Source organism: Vicugna pacos, chromosome 6 (assembly GCF_048564905.1).
Source record: "Vicugna pacos chromosome 6, VicPac4, whole genome shotgun sequence".
NCBI lineage: Eukaryota > Metazoa > Chordata > Mammalia > Artiodactyla > Camelidae > Vicugna > Vicugna pacos.
This window is the reverse complement of record NC_132992.1, coordinates 83,720,672-83,746,875: the sequence shown is the minus strand read 5'-3', so window position 1 is coordinate 83,746,875 and position 26,204 is coordinate 83,720,672. Positions and strand designations below refer to the sequence as shown.

The 26,204-nt window shown below is 45.6% G+C and overlaps 1 protein-coding gene across 3 annotated transcripts in view; it reads left to right on the top strand.

The window, feature by feature from the left end:
- Nucleotides 1-26,204, top strand: part of TTC7B (tetratricopeptide repeat domain 7B) — a 222,342-nt gene that overhangs the window by 106,022 nt on the left and 90,116 nt on the right. For all 3 annotated transcript variants that reach the window (XM_072963592.1, XM_072963591.1, XM_072963593.1), the window contains 4 exons: nucleotides 15,616-15,699; nucleotides 16,694-16,798; nucleotides 18,769-18,886; nucleotides 20,833-20,890. In XM_072963592.1, coding sequence (XP_072819693.1) covers nucleotides 15,616-15,699; nucleotides 16,694-16,798; nucleotides 18,769-18,886; nucleotides 20,833-20,890 — 365 coding nt within the window. The remainder of the gene's footprint in view (nucleotides 1-15,615; nucleotides 15,700-16,693; nucleotides 16,799-18,768; nucleotides 18,887-20,832; nucleotides 20,891-26,204) is intronic.

Below are 26,204 nucleotides of genomic sequence, written 5' to 3'. Positions count from 1 at the left end.
CTCACAATCTGGCTGGATAAAGCAGCGAGTCCAGATGTTCCTGTCACACACTGGACACCCCCTGGGACTCTGCCCAGCCTTGGGACTGGCCCAGATTCTTCACCACCCCAGGGGCTTTGGTTTCCAGGGACCCTCTGCTCCTGGCCAGCTTAGCTCCTGTCCACAGAGCCCATCTGTGGGGAGGGGGCCACCCAGCTCACAGCTGAGTTCCTTTAAGGTGAACTTTTTCCTCCCAGACAAACCACAAAACATCTCTTGGAGCCCAAGGTTGAGCGTGGTTTGCACATCTACTTTCCTCCCATCCTGTAGTCATAGAACCTGTCCCCAGCTTGAAATTCGCCTGTGTCTGAAACAGGTGTGAGGAGCCCGAGGTGGCTGGCGTGGTGGACAGGCTGGATGGCCCCTGCCCACAGACTTCTCGTCGTGCCATGAATCACTCCAGGGGTACGGCTGCATCCTAGCCGCACTCCTCCGTGAGCCGACGGCTCCCTGGCATGTGCCTCCAGAATCCGGGGACCTTGCTTTCATCCAGATGACTTTCACCTTGACATCACACGTAGCTTCCTCTGGTGGTGGTGACCTGATGCCCGAGTTGTTGGTTGCCAGTGCCTTTGCGATTCAGAATTTCATGGCACTAGTCACACTGACAATGGTGGAGACAGTGCCAGGGGTTGCCTTGAAGGTGCTGGAGTGGACCAGTGGGAGAAAGGGAAATTTATCACCGTATCTCCCTGGCCTTATGACTTTTGTACCATATCTTGTGTTTTATCTATTAAAAATATGAATCAATGGATCAAACATATAAAATGGAAGACATTCATTTCTTTAACACACATAAGTGCAGCCCCCGGTTCTGTGCCAGGGCCTGTGATTAAGACCAGGGATTCAGCCGTGAGCGAGGCACCGTCCCTGCCCCGAGCAGCTCCCAGTCCAGAGGGAGGCAGCCAAGCAGTAGGAAGTTGCATCTGGTGTGGCCGAGGAGGGGCACTCCATGCAGGGCCTGCACCCAGTAATGAAGGGTTTGAATCCTTGGCCTTCACATTTCTTGCTGTTTCTACTTATTTTTGCAGGTGGAGCTTCCCCCAGCAAACATTTGGTGGCTACGCTGTCTCAGATCTAACTAGAACAGGAAGGCGAAAGTACAGGGCATCTCAAGGGCCAGTCCTGTCCTCAGAGACAGGGGCTTGGTCCAGCCTTGTCCGAGCACGGACCCTTGTCCCTTGGTCTGAGGTCTTAAAGTGTCGCACTTGCTTCATTTGCTGGGGTTTTCTTTCCTTCTTTTTCTTTACTTCTCATCTGCTCTTCCATTTTTCTGAGGACTTTAGATTAAAAGGCTAACTGGATTTTTTAAAAACTGAGGTAAATTCATATAACATAAACTTAACCATTCTAAGATGTACAACTCAGCAGCGTTTAGCAGATTCATGCTGTTGTGCAGCCATCACCTCTAATTCCAAAACATTTTCATCACCCTGAAAGGAAACCCCGTCTGCACTGAGCAGTTGTTCCCCATGCCGCCCTCCCTTCAGTCCCTGTCAGCTACTCATCTGTTCTCTGACTCTGTGGGTTTACCCATTTTGCGTATTTCATATAAATGGAATTATCCAGTATATGGCCCTTTGTGTCCGGTTTCTTTCACTGAGCATCGTGTTCTCAAGGTCATCCGTGTGATAGCAGGTGTCAGGCCTTCCTCCCTTTTTACAGCTGAATAACATTCCTTTGACAGACCACAGTTTGTTTCTCCATTTATCAGCTGGTGGGCATTTGGCTACAGCGAATTGTGCCACGGAGGGGTAACTGGATTTTCCCCTTCCGTTTCACTTCTCTGGGCCCCACGGTTGTTTGTCAGTGACGTCACTAGCATCATTCATCGGGGGGTTGTTCATATCCCTTCCCCGTCTCCTGCACCGGCACCAGAGTGATCTTTCTCACACACCCTCCTGCTGAGAAACGTTTCATGGCTCTTCCCCCCACCCTTGTTTTTCCTCCCTCTATTTTGTTTTGCTTTCCTTTTCCTCCTGTAATGAAATCGGCTCCGTTTTCTGTCTTCCTGCCGTATGCAGCAGCCCTGCAGATCCCTTGAAGAATCCATACACGTATGGAAAGGAAAATAAAAGTCACTGAGAATCCCACTCTCCTGAGACAGTGGACTGCCCCCTGGCATTTTAGAGACCACCTTTTCACATATCCCTTTATGCATAAATGCATGTGCACTTACGTAGGTTTCAAGGCATGGGGTGGCATTTTGGGGTAGATATTTTATTGTGGATCTTCTCCATCATTCTTCTCCCCTCCATCGACGCCTCCTCCCCATCCCTGCCTCCTCAGCCCCCCAATCCGGGTCAGCAAACTTGTGTGTCCTGGGCACAGGCCTGGGAGTCAGAGAGCTTAGGTTTGAGTTCTGGATCTGCCACTTAGCAGTTGTGTGATCGCAGCAAGTCGTTCACCTCTTATGCCTCAGTCTTTCCTTCTGTAAAGTAGGGATAATAATCACACCTGTCTCCTGTCATTGTGAGGGTCATTCGCTCATCCATGTAAAGTGCTCAGAACAGAGCCCAGCACGTAGAGTTCGTTAAACAGAAGCCTGTGCTGCTGTGCTGTTTCCACTGACCCCGCGATGCTACCGGGATCTTCCTTTGCACCGGGTGGAAGCTTTCATGAGCAGGCGAGCTCACCACCACCAGGCTACTGTGAGAGAAGTCTTGCCTCCTCACCCTGTCCTCATACTTTCCTCCCTTCTCTTGTCCCCAAGCAACAACACCTCCACATCAGGATGCGGCCACCCTGGGCCCCAGGCACTCCTGCACCAGCAGGGACAGGGTCGGGGTGGCTCTGCCGCGGCGCCCAGCCCGTCTTTTCGCCACCCCTCCTGCCACACCTTTGTGTGTGTTGTAAGCACTGTGCAGACCCAGCCCTTTAAACACTGTGCTTACTCGGGGAGCAGAGCCACTTTCCAAAAAAAAAAAAAAAATAGCCCATCTCTCTTGCTCAAGATGGAAGGCTCCTCTCCCATCTCAAGACGGCTGCCTTGGTGTGCGCCCACACAATGCCTTTCTTTTTCTCGGGGCGTTGTTCAGCCAGATACTGGACGAGGAGCACTGTGCAAAGGAAATTCAAACCAAAGGTGCATCGCATCCTCATTCTGACAGGTTTTAAATACAAGCGCAGTGTTTATCGTATCTCCAGTGCTATGAGTTCTCGTGTTTTTTAAAGACTAATATGAGCCCTCCTGAAAGGTTTGTGTAGGAAGGAACATTTTTTCCCCCTTTCAGTTTAAACAGTAGCACTAGTTGGCATGACAACCTGTGCTATTAAAAGTAAAGCAATAAGCACCACTTTCTCTGTTTTTTAGAATGAACCCAAGCTGCTAAGAAGGTTTATTTCTTGAATTGACTATTAATGGCTCCACTTTGACAGAACATTATGGGGTCTTTTCTGAAGGAAAATAGACATGGCAGCTTTAAAGACAGAAGTGATATTTTTATCTTGAACTCGTATTCATTTGTTTATGGTAAATCTCAACAACATTATATTTCTGTGGGTAGAACTGTCTGGCTAGTGCTTATACCAAGGGGACACTTACACATCCCTGCCCCAGACACTTGTTTAATCAGGAAGCATTGTGAAAACACTTGAACACCTAAGCAGCCTACTATTTGTTAGTTTATATTAGCATTTAGTATTTCATGCAGCCCCACTCACTCTGCAGAAACCCAGCCTTGACCCACGTGCCAAGGTCCCCAGAAGGCATCGGAGTGGCCTGGCACAAGTGAAGCTGAAGACTCCTGAGAAACCAAGGCTCATGATAGGTGCCCGGGAACAGCTTGCCAGATAAACCAGTGCTTCAGAACTAATGTACATTCCCATCCTGCTTTTCTTTGGTTTGGGGGTAAACCGGCCGTAGATGTGCAATGAGTGTGTCTTCCCCAGATTGGCTTAAAGGTTAAAGGTCATTTGCCTTGGAACTAAGCAGCAGAGGAAGAAGTGGGCCCTGCGTTAGGCAGAGCACTGGTACAGATCCCAACTCTGGTCCAGCTTTGAGGGACAGCCCTGTGGGGATCAGCCACATCGTTTTTGAATGACAGGCCTGCCCTGAAGAATCTCAGCTCTGGAAATGGCAGCTGGCACCTACAGTCCTACCATTATGGAAGTGTTTTTTAATTAATCATGACTGCTTTCTTCTTGTGGCCCTCAAGGAAAAAAAATTTCTTTACTTAAAATACCATGTTAACAGTCTTAAAGTGTATAATTCAGTGGCATCAGTGGGATTCACAGTGTTGTGTAACCATTTGTCCAAACTTTACCATCAGACAGAAACTCTACCTGGTTAGCAACCCCCATAACCTAACTTCTAATCTGCTTTCTGCATCTATGAATTTGCCTATTCTGGGTACATTATATAAATGGAATCTTGCAGTACTAATTTTTTGTTTCTGGCTGATTTCACTTATCCTGTTGTTTTCAAGGTTCAGCCTTGTTGTAATAATATATCTGATCATGTGTATCAGGATTTTATTCCTTTTTATGGCTGAATAACATTCCATTGTGTGTCTATGCCACATTTTTGTCTATTCATTCATCTATTGATGGACATATGGATTGTTTTTACCTCTTGGCTATTGTGAATAATGCTGCGATGAACCTTGGTGTATACATATCTGAGTTCCTGTTTTCAGTTCTTTTGGGTCTGTATCCAAGAGTGAAATTTCTGGGTCCTAAGGTAATTCTATATTTAACTTTCTGAAGAACTATCAAACTGTTTTTCACAGCAGCTGCACCATTTTATGTCCCAGGCAGCAAGACCCAAGGGTTCCAATTTCTCCACATCCTCACCAACACTTACTTTTTATTTTTGTTTCTTTTCATTTTATTATAGCCATCCTAGGAGGTGTGAAATAGTATCTCATAGTGGGTTTGATTTGCATTTCCTTGTTGACTAATGATGTTGAACATCTTTTCATGTGCATATTGGTCATCTGTGTATCTTATTTGAACAAATGTCTATTCAAAACCTTTGCCTATTTTAAAATGGGGCTGTTTGTCTTTTTGTTGTTGAGTTATAGGGTTCTTTATTTAGTGTGGATAAAAGCCTTTAACAGATATATGATCTGAAAATATTGTTTTCCTATTCTAAGGTTGTCTTTTCACTGTCTTGATAATGTCCTTTGATATACACATATTTTTAATTCTGATGAAGTCTAATCTATTGATTTTTTTTTGTTGCTCATGCTTTTGGTGTCATATTTAAGAATCCATTGCCAAATCCAAGGTCATGAAGGTTTACTCCTATGTTTTCCTGTAAGAATTTTATGGTTTTCACCCATATATTTAGGTTGTTGGCCCATTTTGAGCTAATTTTCGTATATGATGTCAGATAGGGGTCCAACTTCATTCCTTTTCATGTAGAAATCCAGTTTTCCTGGCACCATTTGTTTAGAGGCTATTCTTTCCCCATTGAATGGACTTGGCACCTTTGTCAGAAATCAGCTGGCCATAGATATGTGGGTTTATTTCAGGGATCTCAGTTCTATTCTGTTGGTCTGTATGTTTATTCTTATGCCAGTACCACACTGTTTTTATTGCTGTAGCTTTGTTGTAAGCTTTAACATTGGGAAGTTGTGAGTTCTCCAACTTTGCTCTTTTTCAAGATTGCTTTGCCTATTCAGGGCCCCTTGTGATTCCACATAAATTTGAAGCTTGGCTTTTCCATTTCTGCAAAAAAGACTTTTGACAGAGATTGCATTGAATCTGTAGATCGCTGGAATGGTGTTGCCGTCTTAACAATAGCTCACATTTTGATAGCAGATCTGGCTTTGAATCTCAATTCTGCTACCTTACATGCCGAGTATGGACTTGAGCAGATTCCTTTACCTCTCTAAACCTGGCCCCTTATGTGGAAAATACAGGTAATAATAGGACCTACTTCCTAGGGTTATTGTGAGGATTAAAGAGACAGTGTATACAAAATGCGTGTTACTGTTATCACTGCTATTAGTGGTGTTGATAATCTGCTTTCTAATGTAAAAATGCCCTTTGTAATAACCCTGGCCACTGATCCTTGACCCTTAGTGGGATCTTTCATTGTGTGGTGAAAAAACTCAGCCATGGAGTTAGGCAGATCTGGATTCAAATTTTGGTCTTTCCCAGATGTTTGACTTTGGGAAAGATACTTAGCCACTGTGGACTTTAATAGGTGTAAGACAGCCAGCACAGCTCTTGGTATGTAATACATTGCATTCCATCCCTCTCTGGTTATTAGAAAGGATTGATCTGAAAATGTATCTCCTTGTAACTTTCACCTGTTCCATCTCTTTGGAGCAATAGAGCAAGTCCAGTCCTGCCTCAAAGACAGCCCATCAAATTTTTTGAAAACAACTATTATATGTCTTCTTTCCTCTAACATAAAATGCTCCATCCCTTTAGTCTTTGGATTGGCAAATATGTCTATAAAGGGCCAGACAATAAATATTCTAGGGTTTGAGGACTAAGAGGCAGGATCAAGGGCATTGTGTAGGTATACCAGGAGAGGAAATAAATTTCCACAAGATTTTTTATTGATAAAATTCAAAATATAACTAACAAGTACAACTTTTTTGTTTGAAATTGGGACGTAGGGAGCTCCTTTAATAGGAATGGCATTGTTGGGAGGGGAGGGTTGACATTTCTCTTAATTTGGATTCAAAGTTAGTATTTCCTCTCATCAAACTGATGGCCAGGGTTCATCTGCGAAACGATTCTTAGCCTTTAGACTCCATGAAAACAGGCAGCAGCTTGGCTTTGGCTCTCGGGCTGTAATTTATCAGCCTCTATTTTAGTCCTCCCTGATAGAGCGTCATCTCTGGATTCTTTGCATTTCACTGCTCTTCTCCCAGCGCTTCCTTGTTCATCCGTGGCCCCCCCTTAAAGGACATCCCCGAAAGAACGGATGCTGACATTCAGTCTGTGTTCCAGCATTCACTGAGCGCCTGTTTTGTATAAGACACACCCCTGGGGAGCACCCTGGACTCCTCGCCTCCCCGCTAGGTCTTGCATGTGTCCAGAGGCAGCCATGGTTGAAGTCCCTGGCGCCCAGAGTCAGGGGGTCAGGGGAGACGGACTGAACATAAAAGGCCAAAAAGGTGAGGGCTGTTGAGGAGGGAGAAGGTAGAGGAATGAAAGGCCCACTTCTTGAGAATTTAGTGATTCATTTTGTAAGAATAACAAAGGGCCACGTCAGCAAAGGAACCAATGGAGCACTGCTTGAGTAGATCCCTGGTGGCCCTTTACTCACTGTGCAGACTTGATCCAGTTGCTTCCTGTACTTGAACGGAGAGGCTGCCAGAGGCTGGCGTTCAGCATTCACGTTCTATAATAAAGTCTGTGACCTTTGAAAAACAACCCACTCTCTGCTCCTCCCACCATGGCCAGAGGCAGTCATGTCCTCTAATTTAAGCATCTGCCAAAGCGTTAAAGCTTTGACACTCCTCTGCTTGGAGCCGTATTGCTGTTTTAGGGCAGAAAGAGAAATGGGAAGCGGGGGCACGGATGTGGGGTTTGCCTTATTTTATTTCCAGTTTAAGGGGAGAAAACTTGAGTAAGCCTTGACGGGTGTTGTCTGTGCTTCCTCAAAACTGGATGGGAGAACTTTGATCTGTAGCTGAGTCCCATAAGCATGCCTTTCAGAAGCTTTTCCTGGCCCCAGACTCCTTGTAGAGCAGATCTCCTGAACTCCACTGTAATCTGTACTCTTATATTTAGTTAATCTAGAAATAAGGGCACTGAACTGAGCATCATGGGACCTGGCTTCTAATTACAGGTCCGCCACTGTGTGACCCTGGGCAGGTCCTGTCTTCTTGTTGAGTCTCAGTTTCCACATCGTAAAGTAAGAATGGGACAAGGTAATCTTAAAAGTTAACACGCTCTCTCATTATGTCGATCTGTGGGTCTAGCATAATGGTCTAAAATGTCTAAATTTCCTAGATGGTTTTTCATTGCTAAAGTAAAGAAATGAAATATTACTCATATACCATGTTAAATTTTTTAAAAATTGTTACCCAACTGCCAGGAATTACATTTATTAATTGACTCATTAAATATATATGATGTGGAAAAAAAACCTTCCTAATCCATTGAAGGCTCTACGTTATGGGAATTTTTAGGATTTGGCCAACCTGTCCACAAAGATGAATCATGAAGACAGTTCACGTAAGTTATTTGTTCTATTTTAGTAGTGATGAATTTTAGACTTCAGCTCCAGGCTAAATTTGAGGGATATCTGCTTATTTTATTCCTGCCCCCACCCCCGTGGGTTTCTGGATGCTGAGTCTCACCCTTGAATTCCAAAAATAGATGTTGGCTTTTCCCTGCTTGTGGTATTGTACAGCTGTCACTGCCATGCACCCAGTTTGTGTAACTGAGCTTTGCGTGCTGGGAAGGTAATTGCTAAATCCCTTTCTTATGCCAGAAGAACTTCTCATTCCTGGAGCCCCTCAGAGATGGCTGATTTATGAAAAGCCAAAACAGGAGAAGACTGGAAAGGTTGAGCTCTCACTCCCAAAAGGAAACAACATTTTTGGAAGTGACATTTTGACTACCACTCAAATGATTAGGATGCCAGTTAGAGTCTCATTATTGTTCTACCAAATATTCTTGGTATTAAGTGAATGTTATCTGGCCTTTGAGAGGTGGCAGTAGTATGATTACAGCGAATGGGCCTCTCTTTCCTGGCAGGAAGAATTCTGTTGCCAAATCCATCTTTTTTTCTTGTACGGGAGCTGGTTTGGAGATGTCACCTGCCGCTTCACGTGGGTGCCTCAGGGATCCTCAGACTGGACTGGACCCCCTGTGCCTCTCTGTCATCTCTCCGCTGGACACCGGAAGTGGAAAGAGGCCAGCATCGAGCTCTCACCTCTCCCTTTCCATCTCCCTCCGCCACCCGCCGCCACCCCCACCCCATTCCCAGGGCTTCTTGCTGCAGATCCAGCCCCGCAGCGTCTTGCTACGTCTTTGTTTCATAAAAGCAACAGCAACAGTAACATGTTTACAGCATTCGCTCTGTGCCAGACACTCTTTTAAGCATTTTACATATATTATTTCCTTTAACCCCAGAATAAGCCTCTGGCTCGTGAGAGCAGAGTTTGGGTTAAGCCTGGGCAGTCTGGGCTCAGGGCCGCGCACCCGCGGGGCTTTGCTCTGCTCCCTTCCTGGTGCTGCCTCTGCTCGCCCTCGCTGCCCCCAGCCGTGCTGGGCCTGGGTGACTGAAGCCGCCTCTTATATGCACCCACCCCGTTCGTCCGTCCGTCTCCATTCTCCGACACCTACGTCTTCTTAAAAGCCCATTTTCATCAGTACTTCTTTTAGACTGGCACCATTATTAAAATGAAAATTATTATGCTGCATATATTCTGTTCACAATCTCCCTGTTTCATTAAAACTGAAAATTTTCACTCTGTCGCAAATTTATATAATTAGGGCACTTAAAAGGGGATCGTCAAGCAGGATTGGGGTGAGCAAAGACTTGGTCTACGGGGCAGAGTGTGGATAGCAGATGCCCCCAGTGACAATGTAAGTTCCCTTTGCTCTTAGATGCATCCTTTGGAAGAGGACTTCCTTTTGTGATTGAGGTCTGTTGACCTGAGCTGCTCAGGGGTTTATATAACCTCGATGTTTACAGGAACATAGGGGAGGACATGTTATCTAGCCAAGCGGTGTGCTTGGCATCAAGTCTTCAGGAGCATCTGGAGCTGTCTGGGCCAGCTGCTGTCACCGGGTGTAGGATGCCAAGAGCCCACAGGAAGACAGAGCCATCGGCTATGAGGCGGGAGCTCAGATACCTCTGAAGTGGGGTGAAGGGTTAATTTGTAATTGTTGGCTTGCATTTCCTAATTCTCTATATGACACCCCTGTAGTTTATAATGGGATGTGGGTTGTTAAAGTTTTAAGAAAGGGGTCCAAACTGGGATGAACTGTGAAAGATCTGCCGCGGAGAGGAAATGCATGACCATGTAAGTCTTTGTCAAGTGGTGCATTGTTGAGATGGCTGGAGACACTGCGTAACTGGCCACTGTGATGCCAGTAGACATCATGGGCTCTGTGAAGTTTCTTGAAAATTCTGCAAGCTGGGAAGGCCTCAGCCCTCAGAGCCTCGGGGTTCCCAAAGAGGACATGGGAGCAAGGGCCCCATTAGCAGTCAAAAATATATTGCTGAATCTCCGAAATAGTTCAGGGAACATGTGGCATTTTTAGAAGCCTTTTATTTAGCTATACTTTGCTTTATGCAGCGCAAGTGGGCCTGATAAGTTGAGTGGCTGGTCTGTAATTACAGTCTTGGTGTTGTGGTTAAGAGCTCCAGCTCTGGAACCAGACTGCCTGGATACAGATCCTGGCTCTCCCACAACTTTGCACAGTCACATGGCAGAGCTGTGCGCCATTTTCCTCCTCTGTAAAAGTAATAGTACTTGCTTGTACCTTGTCGGGTCATTAGGACGAGCAAATGAGGCAATTCTTGTAAAGCAATTAGAAGAACGCCTGGCTTCACGGTGTTGTAAAAAAGCTCGTTGTCTCCGCCAGTTGAGGTGGTGGTAACAAAATGCCACAGACTACATGGCTTACAAACAACAAATGTTTATCTCTTGCAATGCTGGTAAGTCCAAGACCGTGACTCTGGCAGATTTGATGTCTGGTGAAGGCCCACCTTCTGATTGCAGACTGTCCTCACCACGATGTCCTCATCCAGTGGAAGGGGCAGGGGATCTCTGTGGCTCTGTCCTCATGACCTCCTCACCCCACAAAGGCCTCACCTTCTGACATCATCATATCAGGGAGTAGGTTCCAACATATGAATTTGGGGGTCGACACAAACATTCTGTCCACACTACTTATTAAGGAAATTATCAGCATATGTTCTAGTTTAGCTCTGTAAAGTTGTACATTATTTTCAGAGGTCTCAGAGTGACTCCTTTTCTAAAATAAGGAAACACTTAGTAATGTAAGTAATTATTTCTGATATAATGTATTATAAGTTTGAATTTTCATGTATTAAATTTGGGTAAAATGAGAGGCATTTTGTTGTATTTCTTTTCTATTTCAGAGGTTTTTTTGTTGAAATATAGTCAGTTTACAATGTTGTGCCAATTTTTGGTGTACAGCATAATGTTTCAGTAACACATATACATACATATATTCCTTTTCATATTCTTTTTCATTATAGGTTACTACAAAGTATAAATATAGTGCCCTGTGCTGTACAGTAGAAACTTGTTGTTTGTCTGTTTATATACAGTATCTGCGAATCTCGAACTCCCAATTTATCCCTTCCTACCCTCTTTCCCTCCGGCAACCATAAGTTTGTTCTTTATGTCTGTGAGTCTATTTCTGTTTTGTAAATAAGTTTATCTGTGTCTGTTTTTTTTTGATTCCACATATAAGTGATATCATATGCTATTTTTCTTTCTCATTCATTTCATTTAGAATGATGATCTCTAGGTCCATCCATATTGCTGCAAATGGCATTATTTTATTATTTTTTAAGGTTGAGTAGTATTCCATTGTATAAATATAAGACATCTTTATCCAGTCATCTGTCAGTGGACATTTAGGTTGTTTCCATGTCCTTGCTGTTGTATATAGTGCTGCTATGAACATTGGGGTGCATGTGTCTTTTTGAATTAGAGTTCCCTCCAGATATATGCCTAGGAGTGGGATTGCTGGATCATATGGTAATAATATATGAATGTTAGTTTTTTTAAAAAAGGAGTAATAGCTAACCTTTATTTAGCACCACTAGCCTGTATCTGAGGTACTGTTCTTGTTGCTTATTATGTATTAACCAATTTAATCTTTCTGATAACTCTCTACACTAATTACTATTATGTTTCCCATTTTAGAGTGAGGAATCTGGGTATAGAGAGGTTCATTGGCTTGCCCAAATTCACATATTTCATCTATGGTGATGCCTAGATTCTTTATTTCTAGCCACTGTTCGGATCGTGAATGCTGGAAGGTTCTCAGGCAGAAGTAGTGCCACTGTTTGTTGGGGGCCGGCAGCATGTGGCTGGGCCTACCTTCAGGGCCTTGGCTGTAGGTAATAGAACCTGACCTAATCCAAGCAGAAAAGGCAACAACTGATTGCTTACCACTTAGCCCACAGATGCACAGAAAGCTGAAGACCTGGGGTGGACAGAAGTTAGGGAGTTAAGGCACCTGCCCCAGTTTGGGAGGACACAGGTAACTCTGGAGGGCCTGCACCAACCCTATGGCTACTGTGGCCCCCAGACCTGGCCATGGAGACAACCTCCAACAGCCAGCCGCCTGCCCTGAGCTCGGGATTCAGCCCGCCGGCAGAAGCTTCCGATCGGCCGTGCTCGGGTCACGTGGCACACTGCTGTTCCTTCTTCCGCCCTCGGGCTTTGCTACTGGGAAGCGGGTGTCTGTTTCCCTTCTATCTGGGGTGTCCTCCCCCACTGCTGCCGCAAAACAGAAAGTCAGAAGAATTTTGAGGTGATAGGCAGCCAAAATGACAGCTGTCCTCTCCTTTGAGGGCTTCAGCTAGACGCTCCCCAAGTTGCCTGGAAGCCCCAGGCCTGCGTGTCTCCTCTTCATGAGGCTGGCATTTCCCGGCGGCACCTGGAATGGAGCTCTGTACCAGTTAGGCTCCCGGTGAATGTTTCTCGCTGAGGATAACGAGTGAGTTAGCCTTTGGCACAGAAGGAATAAGGACGCACGCTTATTTATAGCATCGAGCTTTTTGAATCAGAACAGACTGTTTCAGCTGTGGGCTCCTTTTGTTTATCAGGAAAACAGTTGATGTTTATCATTCCTCTCAGCAAAAGCAGGAAGAAAAGCATTTAAACACTTAAATGTTTCTGTGTATGTATTTAAGTACTTAGTGGTTACAGTGCCATGAATTAGTTGCGGAGAGCTGTTAGAACAAACCTCATCTTTGATCATCAGCTGCCAGCTTCCCTCCACAGACTGACTCCTCTGCCGGATCCCTCCCAGTGTGACCATCATTCTTGTCTCCTCCTGCATCATCCCTCGCCCCCTTCCCTAAAACGGTTCCAAGCACCGTTGGCTTCTCGTTGCTTGGCGTTCTCTCCACCACACCTGTCCTCCCCCTCGTGTTCCCAGCCCGTACCACCCCACACCTGGATTACGTCTCCCGCCACCACCACATCTTGCCACTTGATCTCAGCCAGCTGCTTTCATCTTCTTTCCCTGCTGTGCTTCTTAAAGGCACAGTGATGCCTTCTTGTTGCTCATCAGTGTAGCAGAGCAGGTGAGAGGGTCCCCGGGGGCAGGTTCAGATCCCAGCTCTGCCATTCAGTGTGTGTCTTCGTGAGACGTGTATCCAGAAGTAATGAACAAAACCAGCTTCTAGGGACTTAACCCAGTACGAGTTTAGTTTTCCCCCCATCAGAGAAGTCTGGTGAGAGGCGGCCATCTGAAGAGCTTCAGCATCTCGTGGCATCGGCCCCGGCGCCTCCTCTCTTTCTGCTCAGTCATTCGAGACAGCGGCATGTGTCCTCATGCTGCTTCTCACTTCCTGACCGCCCCACCTCCCGTATTGAGTCTGGGTCCCAGGCAGGAGGACCAGGCCCGAGGGCAGGGTGTGTGCCCGCTGAGGACGCCCACCCCTTAACTTCTGCCGACATCCTGGTCTGAGCTGGAGTCACAGGTCCACCCCCAAGTTTCTGGCTAAGTGCGTTTCCAGTGTGATCAGAACGAGCAAACAAGTGTCCGTCTTACATCCTACACTCGCCAGTAGGGGCTTAGTCACTGCTTACACTTCGGTTTTTAATATACTGTTTAGGGCAGGTTTTCACAGTAAACCAGCCAGCATAGCACTTACTGGAACTTTATCTGTGAATTATTTTCTCTCCTCTCGCCCTTCATTGTAGCTGTATTGTGACCAGCATGTCACCCTCTCTGTGGCTCCTTTGTCTGTCGGCCGAGCCCCCGTCCCTCCCTCCCTGTCCATCCAGCAAGCCCGCGCGCCCCGCCCGTCCTCCCCCTCTGCTCCCGCGCCGCCTGGAGCACCACGAGAGAAAACGGCCACGTGGAGCCGTAGGTGCCCCGGCACGTCTACGCCAGTCTTTGAGGTGACCCTGATGTGAACTCTCATCCCCTCAGGGTGAAGTTTTTGTTGTCATTGAAAGCTTTTCTGTTCATTTAAGAAAACTCCTAGCCCTGTTCTTTTTCCTTCCTCCCAGCAACCACCTCATTCAATCTTCAGAGAGAAAACAGCGGCTGCAGGACAGCTCCCTGTGGCCTCTCCTCTGCATCCTACGGAACTGGCCTCCTTGGGAGAAGGCCTTACGTCAGGGGCCCTTGTTCCAGGGACCTCGCTCTGTAATTTGTCTCCTCAGTTTCTTCTCTGCCTGCTTGTTGCCTCCCCACACTCCTGTTATTCTAAAAAATCCCTGTCTCTCCGTGTCTCTGTCTTTCGCTCTCATAAACACGTGCGCACACACACCTGCATATACAGGGCCCTGCCTGCCATGGGTGTGCTCCCAGGCATGCAGGTCAGAGACTGGCGTCTCCTTAACTCCCACATCTCACCAGCCTCCCCCACCTTCCTTGGGTAGCCCTCCCTTGCTGATTCTAATTTGGACACATTTCTTGGTTCTGAAGTCCTAGACCGTTCTATCTCCCTTATTCCTGGCCTTCATCCACCCTGTCTTACACTCACCCCGTCACCACACACCCACCCCATGATCGTCTGAGAGTGCTGATGTGATCACGTCACTCTCTGCGCAGAAGCCAGAGGCTCCTGACTGACTGAGAGTGACCTCCATCTGTAGGTTTCCCACCACAGGCTGGCACTGGGGAGGCAGAGCAGTCAGGGTCTCTGCCAGGGATGGTTTCTCACAGTGGGACTAGGCTGGGCTTGGCTGGGGGGAGACATCCCATTAACATACAGTTATGAACTTTAGGAGGACAGGGAAGGAAGAATCAAAGCTGAGGTGGAGGAGGGAGATGGAACGACTTTGTAAAGGAGCTACCGTGTCAGACTCTCAGTGACGTGGCCCCAGCCCACGCCTGCCTTCCAGCCTGATTGCCCTGCCTTCCCGTGCACCCGAGGCCCTCTCGATCTCAGCTGTGGGCCTAGGTGCATGCTGGACACTTGCCATCGGCATGTGGAAGCATGCTCTTTCGTGCCTCCACATCTTTGCTCATCCCGTCTCTTCCTGGAGTACCATGTCCAAATCACAGCTTTGTTTTTTCCCTCCTCAGTCAAAACCCAACTCAAGTACCATTCTTCCAGGACGCCATTCCTGATCCCTGCGACCACTTTCCTGTAGGACTTTTTGTGCCCTGCTTTTGGGGCACTGGTCAGTGGGGACCTTGTGTTGGAGTAGTTTGTGGACCTGCCTCTTTTCCTGTACTGGATGAAGAACCACTTGAGATCAAGGGTTGTGCTGTAGTCAACTGTGGATTGTTCTGGCTTCTGGCACAGTGCGTGGTACCCTGTGGGGAGTCCTCAGGAGGGATGTGGTGGAGGAATATGTTGTAAGCATTCAAGGGAAGCAGATTTTGTAGGAATTCTCTTGGTGTGCACAGACACAAACTCACACCTGTCCAGTTGTGACATTAGCAATTCTCAGATGTCTGCATTTGTTCTTCTCTCCAAACCAGTGCTTGGAAAGAGCCATGAAGTTTGCCTTTGAGGAGTTCCACCTCTGGTACCAGTTTGCTCTGTCCCTCATGGCTGCTGGAAAAGTGAGTCTCCCTTTGGGATATGCAATTCTCTATGTGGATGGTTAATTTGAATTTCATGGGATGGCATGATACCTAGTAGAAGTCTAAACCAACTATTTGAAACTGTCCTGTGGTCATTTACAAGTGAACAAGCAGATTTAATTATTTGGGGGGGGGGCCAACATGGACATATCACTGAGAAGAAGAATTCTGAAATTCTTGCCTTTTTCTAGTCATTGTAACTTTATTATCTGAAGATGCAGCTTAAACCAGGGTTAGTTCTTCACACTGTCCCCTTTCACTCATTTGAGCGTGTAAACTGTTCCTGGAGGGGGAATCTTTTAGTTACCTTTAGCAATATATGATATTAGATGGTGTGTGATACTGGTCGAAGGCGTGGGCCATGGAGAGAGAGGCTGGTGCTGCCCTCACGGCCATGTGCCACACTGCAAGTTGCTTAGTGTCTCAGCGTCCTCTTCCTTACAGTGGAGAAGGAGTTGTACCGGTGTCATAGGATTGCCGTCAGGTAATGAGGTAACACCCACCAGGTGCTTAGAGTAGTACCCCCACCATGAACACGCTCAGTAAAGATGATAGCCACTGTTATTCTTGTGCATTTGGGTTCTTTAGTGAATTAAGCCTGAGACGTAAGATTATTTGAGCACAGTGGAGACAGAAATTTTATACGGTATGCTTTCAATCGGATAGTTTATTTTTTATAATAACAAGCCTCCACTGTCTTTATTTGTTTTCTTATTTTTACAATGGCTACCCAGGTAGGGAATAAAGCTAGGGCGATTCCATGGAAGCATCTTCACTTGTTTTAACCACAGTTGACTCCGCCAAGAGCAGCAAGCTGTGGTGATGGCCATCCCCAGGCCTCTGCTTAGTTGGGCTCAAAGCTGGAAAACCTCACTGAGAGGGCACCCTAACCAGAAACCCCCGCTAGGAAAGCTTTAGTGTTCGGTTCTGTCAAAAATTTTGAGTTTCACGGAAATGATCTCCTTTCGCCAAGTCTGCTCGTGCCGTGAAGGTGCTGAAAGAGTGCATCCGTCTGAAGCCGGACGACGCCACCATCCCGCTCCTGGCTGCCAAGCTGTGCATGGGCTCGCTTCACTGGGTGAGTGGGGCCGCGCTTCGGCGCATGCGTGGGGCTGCCACCCGTTTCCATTTCTAGGCAAAAGGGAAATAGTAGTAATTCATCAGCTACCCCAAAACAAGGCTGTTCAGAGCCCCAGATCCCTGGCCTGGGCCACAGCCTCCTCAGGCCTCACCCATCACCTCAAGGACTTAGGACAAGCAGCATGTTCCTGGGACACTCCAGGTTTTTCTTTTTCATGCGAATATGCTTCAAAAGTAGAAATGGTAAGACAGAATTGGAATTCATACTCAGATACATCCTGATGCAAGTAATGGGGGAGGGAAAGTGGTTAGGTCACTCAGAGATTGCATCTTAGCAGAGCCTGAGTTTTTCTGTGAAGCAGAGAGTCACCCCCACTTGAGCTCCTGTGTAAACCCACTTCCTTCCTTCCTTCTTCCTCCTCCACAGAGGCTTTCCTCCTCAAATGTTCTTGTCCAGATTTGAATCTGGGGAGAGCCTGATTTGTAACAGTTGTAGTCCCTTAAAAATACACCATTTGAGTAGAAAGTAGGAGACTCAGACTATTGCTGACATGGTGCTGTGGACAATTGCCACTCTGGTGGACTTCTTAAAAAATTTTGTTTTGTTTGGGGGGGGGTGGGTAATTAGGTTTATTCATGTATTTGTTTTTATAATGGAAGTACTGGGGATTGAACCCAGGAACTCATCCATGCTAGGCAGGCACTCTACCACTGAGCTATACCCTCCCCACTCAGCTCTGATGGGCTTTTAATTTCTTTGTTTAACTTCACATCAAAGTTAGTGACGAGAAATTACCCAAAATACTGATGCACTTTGCTGAGGTTTTTTTTTTTTTTTTTTTTTTTTTTAACCATTATGGTCCCTGCTGCTTGTTTTTTTCCACTTATCCTCACCCAGCAGGACAAAAGTAAGCTTTGTAAAGAAAGTGTTCTACTTTTGTTTAATTTTTCTCGGGAAAATGTGGAAGAAAAAAGACATTTTGAAAGAGCAGGCTCTCCCCTGAAACATAGCTTCTTTGTGTGGCCCACGCGGGTTTCGACAGTTTGGTGCAGCAAACCCAAGGCGTGCAGGCAGCTCCGAGAGCGGCCAGAGAAGTGGACCAAACCTTTTCTGGTTTTGAAGATGCCAGCTGTGATTCTGCCGCATCCCTTCCAGCGGTGCCATATACATCTCTGACGCCCAAAATAAACTTCTTTTTTTTTTTCAAGATGAGAATAACAGATCTTTTCTGTATTTTTTATATTTTTATTATTAAAATATCCAAATACTACGAAAGTAAAGCATATCATCAACTATCACCATGCACTGTCACCCAGCTTCAATAACATCAACACTTTCATACTTCAAAGGAATAGATCTTTTTATTTTTGCCTCTAATGAGTTGTGCAAAAAGTCTTTAATGTGGGTGTAGTTTACAGATGCACATTTTCTCATTGGAATCTGCTGATGCAAGATCCATGTGCTGTGTGTTGTAAAATAAATAGATGGAGTTTTGAAATTTTTAACAGCTTATGGGAAAGAGAATCTGAACCTAAATGGATTCTTTGTTATACAAAATAGGAAAGACTGAAGCACCAAACATTTCAAGAACTTTATTCTTTACAAATTTTATATGTATATACACATAATACATATAAACTTCTGAATACCTAGCACAACCATATTATAGAGGAAATCAGTAAAAAATAGAGACACAAAAGATTCCCACCAAGTATGAAAGTGATGTTGGAAAAGACGGCAAAAAAGCTATAAGGAAAAGTGTGAAGAAAAAAAGGCAAGGTGGGAATCCAGAGGACAGTTTGAGAGGCTCAGATAAAGAGAACAGAATCACCAGAGTGGAACTGGAAGATTCGGGAGTTACTTTCACGGTGACTCATCAGAAATTGTTCTGGGCAGCAGATGCTTATGGGAACTCGTGTTAGAAATTCTGCAGGTTATTGTTGTTTTTAACTTGTCTGCTTTTTCAGTTGGAAGAGGCTGAGAAGTTTGCCAAAACTGTCGTTGATGCGGGAGAGAAAACATCAGAGTTCAAGGCCAAAGGCTACTTAGCCCTGGGGCTTACGTACAGTCTACAGGCCACTGACGGTGAGCGAAGTCCCAGCCCCCTGGGGGCTCTGGGGCTGCAGGGCTGGGCCGCCCCAGTCTGCCCTGCAGGACTCCCACCGTCCCCTCTGTCTTAGGAGGGCGCATCTCTGGGTCATTCTGATGTGCCATCCAGTGGGGCCCGCGACTGCTGTCCTCTGTGCTCAGACAGGTTGGAGGATGGGCGGGAAGGGACGAAGGCCCTGTCCACAGGTGCATGTGCTAGTGGTGCACAGCTGCTCAGTGGGCAGGTGCAGGGCATCTACCAGGAGATTTGAGTGAGCAGGGCCTTGAGAGACAATTTACCCAACCCAGCCTGCACCTGACTCTGCCTCAACAACTTGGCCTGAGCTCTCCCCACATGAAGGGATGTTGAGATTTAGGCATAAGCTTATGGAAGCATTCAAGGCCCACCTCCTCCAGGAAGCTTCCCTTGATTTATTAGTACCTGCCCCTTTTCCACCTACACATTTTAATTCACAGATATGTACACGTGTGCTGTTGCAGCTCACAGTACGTGCAGTGACATTATACATTTTGGGTGTGCTTACTGTTTTGCTGGATGGGCTTCTGGCCAAAAAAAAAAAATCTTAATTATATTTTCTATACTTAATGAAGTTTTCAATTATATCTTTGCAGAAAATGTGAAGAGATAAATTGTTTTTCTGAACTCTATTATCCCTTTAACATTTCGTTGTTAAATATAACATGAATACCAAAAAAATCTCAAAAATGAATGTATAACTCAATGAATTGGTGTAAAGGAAAATATTCTTGTGATCATCATCCTGCTCAGGACATAGAACCTTGCTGGCCACCTGGGAGCCCTTCATATGCACCCCCCCCCCCGGCAACCACAAGCCCCCCCCTTCAGAGAAAAGACTTCCCTGACCTTTATGGCACTCACTTTCTTTCTAATTTTGCTATAGTTTATTACACATTACCCCAAATCTTTTTTCCCTTTGCCCTGAAGTACCAAAGACCCTGGAGAATTTTGCCTATCAATTTTCAACAATGGATCTTCTGTTTATTTTTCACATACACATGATATATTGGCAATACGCAGAACGTTTTTAACTATGGTAGACTTCCAGTGAAGTGTAAATTTAATGCCTTACATTTGTCCACATAAATTCTTCGCTGGGACTCGACCCCTAATTAGCCCTGTGACTTTGGGGGAGTCACACGACCCTGTTGGGGGTATTCATGGTTCACCTGTATCCCCTCTCCAGTTCCTTCCAGCCCATTCACCGTTGTTCTGAGTTAGCCGTGGGTTGCAGCTACATGCAGCTCTCTGGGCAGCCTTCCACCGTCCTCAGAGCGATGTAAGGATGGCATCTGCCATGTTGGATTTGTTAGACAAGGGCAATCTCCAGTTGCAGCAAAAAACAGGTTCCTCCAGTACTTTTTCTAGTGTCCAGTTGATTTTCTAGTATCAGTGTTGGGTTTGCCTGGTCTGTCCCTTGTGTTCACATAAATAAAGCTCCTGACCATTGCCCGTTGTGAACTAAACTGGCCTTTCATGACATCAGGCTAGCGTCCTTGGTTCTCGGTGCCAGAAGGAACTCTGAAGGCATCTAATCCACAGCATTGGTGCTTGGATCTCTTTATTCCGTTCTGGCAGAGCCATTCTTCCCCCAGGAGTTATGTGCCTGCATTTGAGAATGTTTTCCTCTCTGGAGTTCCCAGTCGGTCTTTTGAAGATGGGCTCCCGTTTCCAGGGGTACCAAGAGTGACCAGCCAACTCACTCACCCGTTGCCACGAGGCCACAGTTATAATGCCCGACCAGTGCAACAGCTTCAGGCTGACCTGGGACAGGATGGGGCATATAGGCACCCAGACTCTGTTGCTATAATCCAGTCAAATGTATAGTCTTTGTGAAAAATTTTGTATTTGTCAAAAACTGACTGATCTCCCATGCCACTGACTAATGGAACCCTTTTCTTAGCTTCTCTGCGAGGGATGCAGGAGGTCCTGCAGAGGAAGGCGCTTCTTGCATTTCAGAGGTGAGTGGGAGTTCATCTTTTCACTCGGCTGTACATAATGACACCAAAGTATGATAAGTATAAAAAGAAGAGATATTTATAAAGATTATGTAAACAGCGTTTTACCCGGAGAGTCTTTCTTCTTGAGCACCGAACATACAGTATCAAAACTTGCTGCATCACTTGTTGCCATGTGAATCTGCGTTCTTCATCTGTTTTTTCATTCGGGCACATTTTAATCATTGCAATGAAGCGATTTGAGCTCTTAAGCTAGATGCTTTTTTATGTCTCGGGAGATGATGCTTTTTATTAAAGACATTTCTCATCATCTAGGTAAAGGACCATTCTTTTCCACTTTTTTTTTGAACGTGTCAAGCTACAGATTTTTATATTAAGACTTGAAAAGGCCAGATTTCAGGACAGTCTCTGAAATACTATGCAAGACAGTCAGGCCCGCAAGTCCACCCCCGCCACGCTCCATAATACCTTGTGCTCACCTCCATTACTGTACATTTCAGGAGATTAGGAGACCTCCTTATAATTAGAGAAAGCTTGAATGTCACAGTGCTCTTTCACATCCCCTATTTAACTTGATCCCTACCCCTCAGCAATAAGGTAGACGGAACAATTAGCGCTTTCACTGCAGGTGAGGGACTGAGATGCGGGAATGAAGAGCATCACACTGTAGTCAGGATGGAGTCAAGGTCTCCTGATGCTGACCAGCTGTTGTGCTACCCACTCCACCACACTGCCCTAAGTTAATTCTTATTGCAGGTATAATAAATCACTAACATCAACCATTGCCTGAAAGTATAACCCCATGATGTCAAATCTAGAATTGGTATTGATCCTGCCGTCTTAAATATATCTGAGTTATATTGATTTCTTGAAATTGTATGAGAAACTTAGTTACTTCTCCAGAAATTTCACGAGGCCCTCTCAATGCCTAATAACTGTTGTTAGATTTTCCTGAGTTTCCTTAGAACTAGGGTAGCCTGCAGATTTGTCACAGGGTACATGCTCCTTTTTTTTCCCCAAATCATCATTGCTTGGTTTCAGTTCATCTGAAACGTTTTCTTCTCTTTTCCTCCCATTTCCTTGCCAACAGCTCCTGCACGTTGTCGGTCCCAGACTGATTAATGACAGAAAGTACCAAGTGACATCTGCAGACGGATCTCCTCTCTCTGTGCTAAGTTTTTGTTGGTGTTCTTCAGCACAGAGTGTGGAAAGCATTTCCATTTCAAATGATTTGGAGTTTTAAATTCTCCAGTCCTAGTTTGTAAAACCCACACATGGATGCCTAAGAAAGTGGTCATTACATCTGTTTCACTTTTCTTAAATCAGCACATCTTACTGGCTCTCTAAAAACAGCCATGGTGGTGGTCTGCCTTGAGCCGCAGAATTCATAACTTCATGTTACATAACATGTTCCATTGGCCTGAATTTCTTTTTGTTCCTCTTTCGCTTAGTTTTTAATTCAAAGAGATTTTTTAAAATATTAGTTCATATGGGAATAAAAAGTAATAAAATCCTACTAACCTACGTGATTATATTGAGGAAGGCTAACCTAGATTAGCATTTGTGTGAAATAAAGTATATTTTTCAAAGGAATAAAACTCTTTTGTTTCAAGTGCACATTAACTAGGACTATCCTGGTGCACTGTAGACTTCACAGAAGCCTATAAGGGAAAGATTTTACTAAGAATGACTTGTATTATTTTTTAAATGTAAATGGATGTTTAAAAATCATTTAGATGAGAAACACTTTTTTTACTATGTATTTTAAATCTTCTCTCCACAATCCTGTTTATCCTTTTTTTTGTGGCAATTTTTTGTTTAAAAAGAAAATGGTATAGCTCAAAAAGGGATGGAGTTGCAGACATAGCTATGTGAGTATTAACTCTTAATTATGACTGGAGTCAGAATTCAGAAAGCTTTGCTCGCTCCTGGATTCAGAGAGGTGATTTTTTGAAGACATCCCAGTTGCATGATTTCATCTTAATATTGAGACCCTTGGCTGTTCGTACACTCATAAGCTCAGCGCAATAGGCTGAACCAGTTCATTCGCCCTGTCCAAAAGTATGATGAAGAAAGACATGTGTTGTTTGCAAAGCTTCCTAAGATGCTGAATTGATCTGAGTGGCTGCTCCTGGGGGCTCTCACATCCTGCAGAGACAAGCAAGGCTGGAAACAGTTGAGCGCATGTCTCCCTGCCTCATCCCCCAGCAGGCAGGAAGCCCAGCTGCTCCATGAGGAGGAGGTGACATGGAGTCATCGGTGTTTGTCCCTCAGTGTGGTGGAGGGGACACAGTCTCACTTTAGTTTCCTCTCTCACTCCTAACTTGAGTTTAAGTTTGAATGTGGTATGTTTGTGGGTATGGAGTGCCTGGCCATCCCCGTCTTTTGGGAACTGAGCAGTTTCCCAGAATATGGGACTTTCAGTGCTAAAACCAGGAAAATACTGTGCAGGCCAGGACAAACGGGTCATCCTCTGTGTGTAACTAACGAGAGGTTCCTGAATAATAGATTAACGAGGTTTGCACTTTTCTTTCTTGACTTAGTAATACACTAAGCCCATGTCCACTGTAATCAGGACTGAAGGGGACGTCAAGGAAAATTAGCTAAATAAGGCAGCAGGGTGACGTGGTGGAGAGACCAGGCCTCGGGATTTCACTTCTGGCTCAAGCAAGATGCTTGTTCTCCAACAAGGTGCTTCAGAGTAGATGCTACATTGTTACAAGGTCTTGTGGACCAGGGTCAAAATTGATCAGCGGTCTGTGTATTCTTGGTTCAGCTCTAGAGGATGCTGCAACTGGAGTCTAGCAGAGTGATGGGGTGGACCTCAAGGCGTTCTAAGGTTTAGCCAGGCGGTCTGGGAGGCCCATCCCAAGCTCTCCAGGAGCAGCTTGGCAGGCCTCTCTCAGGGCACTGCTCCCTCTGCACCGTCCTGATCACTTTGGGTCCCCCTCTGTGGGGCCAGGAGGAGCTCCTCAAGGAAGGGCACTTGTATTATTCATCTCTGGACTCCCTGAGGGCTAGCACAGGGCCTGGCATCACAGTAGGTACTGCATAATGTGGATGGATGGATGGATGGATGGATAAGTATTTGGATGGATGGGTGATCTCAGCAGGCCAGTAGCCTAACCATTCTTTCTTTTCCTGTGGAAGAGAAATGGAATTAATGGATATGGAGGTGCTTTGACGAAGGAAGCACTTTGTGAGTGTCCCTGTGGAGACATTTTTAGGTCTCTGGGTTTCTCCGAGCTGCCTCACCAGGTGCTCATCGCATGGGAATGGGGTTTACAGGGGCTGCTCTGAATGAATTCACGCGCAGAGTCCAGCGGGCTTGCAGTTTTCGAGATCACTAATGTCCTCCCTCTCACCCACATCACTTGATGGTTCCGCCGAACAAGTTTTCTGTGGGCATCCGCACGAGGTTTTGTCTCAGGAAGCCTAGCTGCTGCAGTTGTTCCACACGACTGAGGCAAGTTTTCTAGCGTTGACCTGAGATGGTGACCACGCACTTTTCCTAGTTTTCTTGGGCATCTCCATGTTTCCTTTTTCCTTTCATAAGCTGAAGTGGCCAGTTTAACTGATTGGCCGAATTATTGAAATAATCCTTTTTTAAAACGTGCAAGTTTTAAGTTGTGCCTCATTAGAAATTTGGCCGTTGGCTGTCCATCATTAGCCAAGTTGACAGTTCTTCAAATGTTATCCCAATGCACCCCAGAAATGCCAAGATTTCCAGCACTTCTGTTTGTTTCTTAGTGCCGTGGCCAACAGTTTATAATCATTTGAGGAGGCCAAGGTGGGGCCTTTGGTCAGAATGATTCTGATCCACACCCTGAGTTCACCAGACCATCACCAACTTTCCACATGGCTGTTGTTGGAGAGAGGCAATCAGGATTTGATTTAACTTCATTTGTAAAAAGAAAAAAAAAATCTAAACTGTACTGAGAAAACTTATACCTCCATGGAATTCTTTTTGATGGTTGTAGAAAGCTGGTTTTATTAATTGTGAAAGAAGATGAGATAAAGTAAATAGTGCTAAATAATTCAAAGCTTCTTCATAATTCATTTTGTATTCATTTTCCCTGAATAATTGGGAGAGACAGAAACCATGACATTCCAATCTCACTTTTTATGAACACCAAAGAGAAAAATTCTTTGATGTACAAATTCATGGAAAACCAATACCTGTCAAGTAATAAGAACTAGAGCATACGGAGCAGGCCTCTGGGAGAAATAAGATGTGGGAAAGGGCAATACAGGCAGAGCCTCAGACTCAGCCTCTGAAAGTGAGAAGAGCCTTGAGGCTGAGCCTTGAGGCGAGGTCACTAGTGAAGATTCCCCAGGAATGAGAGTTTCGCTCTTAAGATGAATAAAAGGACAGAGGACCACGCCCCCACCCCAGCCCTCCACCTTCCCCCAGTTCCACACACGAGCGCAAACAATGCCCCAGATTTTTGGACTTCACACATTTTCTGGCTTGCAAACACCCAGAAGGCTTCTTAGCCCTTTTCCCCCACAGCAGACAGGCAGTTCCATTAAAAAGGCCTTGTTATTGCAGAAAACCATCCTTGGCATGTTTGCCAGAGTCGACTCCATAATGATTTGGCTCTTTTCCATCTTGAGTCTGCTTTCTGCTGCTAGAAGATCCTCTCTTAATCACAGAATGTTGACAGAGCAGCCTGAAGGTTTGTTTACTATCTGGGCCCCACCGTTTGCAATTTCGTCTGCTCCATTGTGCCTTTTAAAAAAAGTAAAAGTTTGTTTGTCTCTTCTCACCAGACTGTTAAACACAGCATTATGTCCTGTACACAGTCACATTGTGAGTTGCTTGTGGTAAAATACAGTTGACTTCTGCATGAAAGCAAGAATGACATGTTTGCCATTAAGTAGGAGGCCAGTACAGCCTCTTCCCCTCCGTGTCAAAAGCCAGTTGATACACTAAGTCTAGGGCCTGGCCATGGAGTCTTATGTGTCACGATTACGTGGACTAAATTAGTCAACTGCATGGGACTTAGCAGAAGCTTCAAAAGACTGGATGAGCATGCTCCCTTTCGCCCTATAGTTCATCAAAACCCAAAACCTCATTTTACAAGCAAAGCCAGGCCTTTGATTTTTCAAATGGTTTCTCTGAAATCCAGAAATTTGGATGAAGTAGCATGAAGGCTGAGCCAGAATTAACCAAAGCAGCGGTCGCCTTGCCAAGAACACCCACGGCTTCGCCGTGCCCCAGCGTGACACGTGGGCTCCTCCTGTTCAGCCTAAGGGAGGCATCTGCTGGGGGGCTCAGAGCTCAGGGCTCCTTGTCAAGGCCAAGGACCATCGG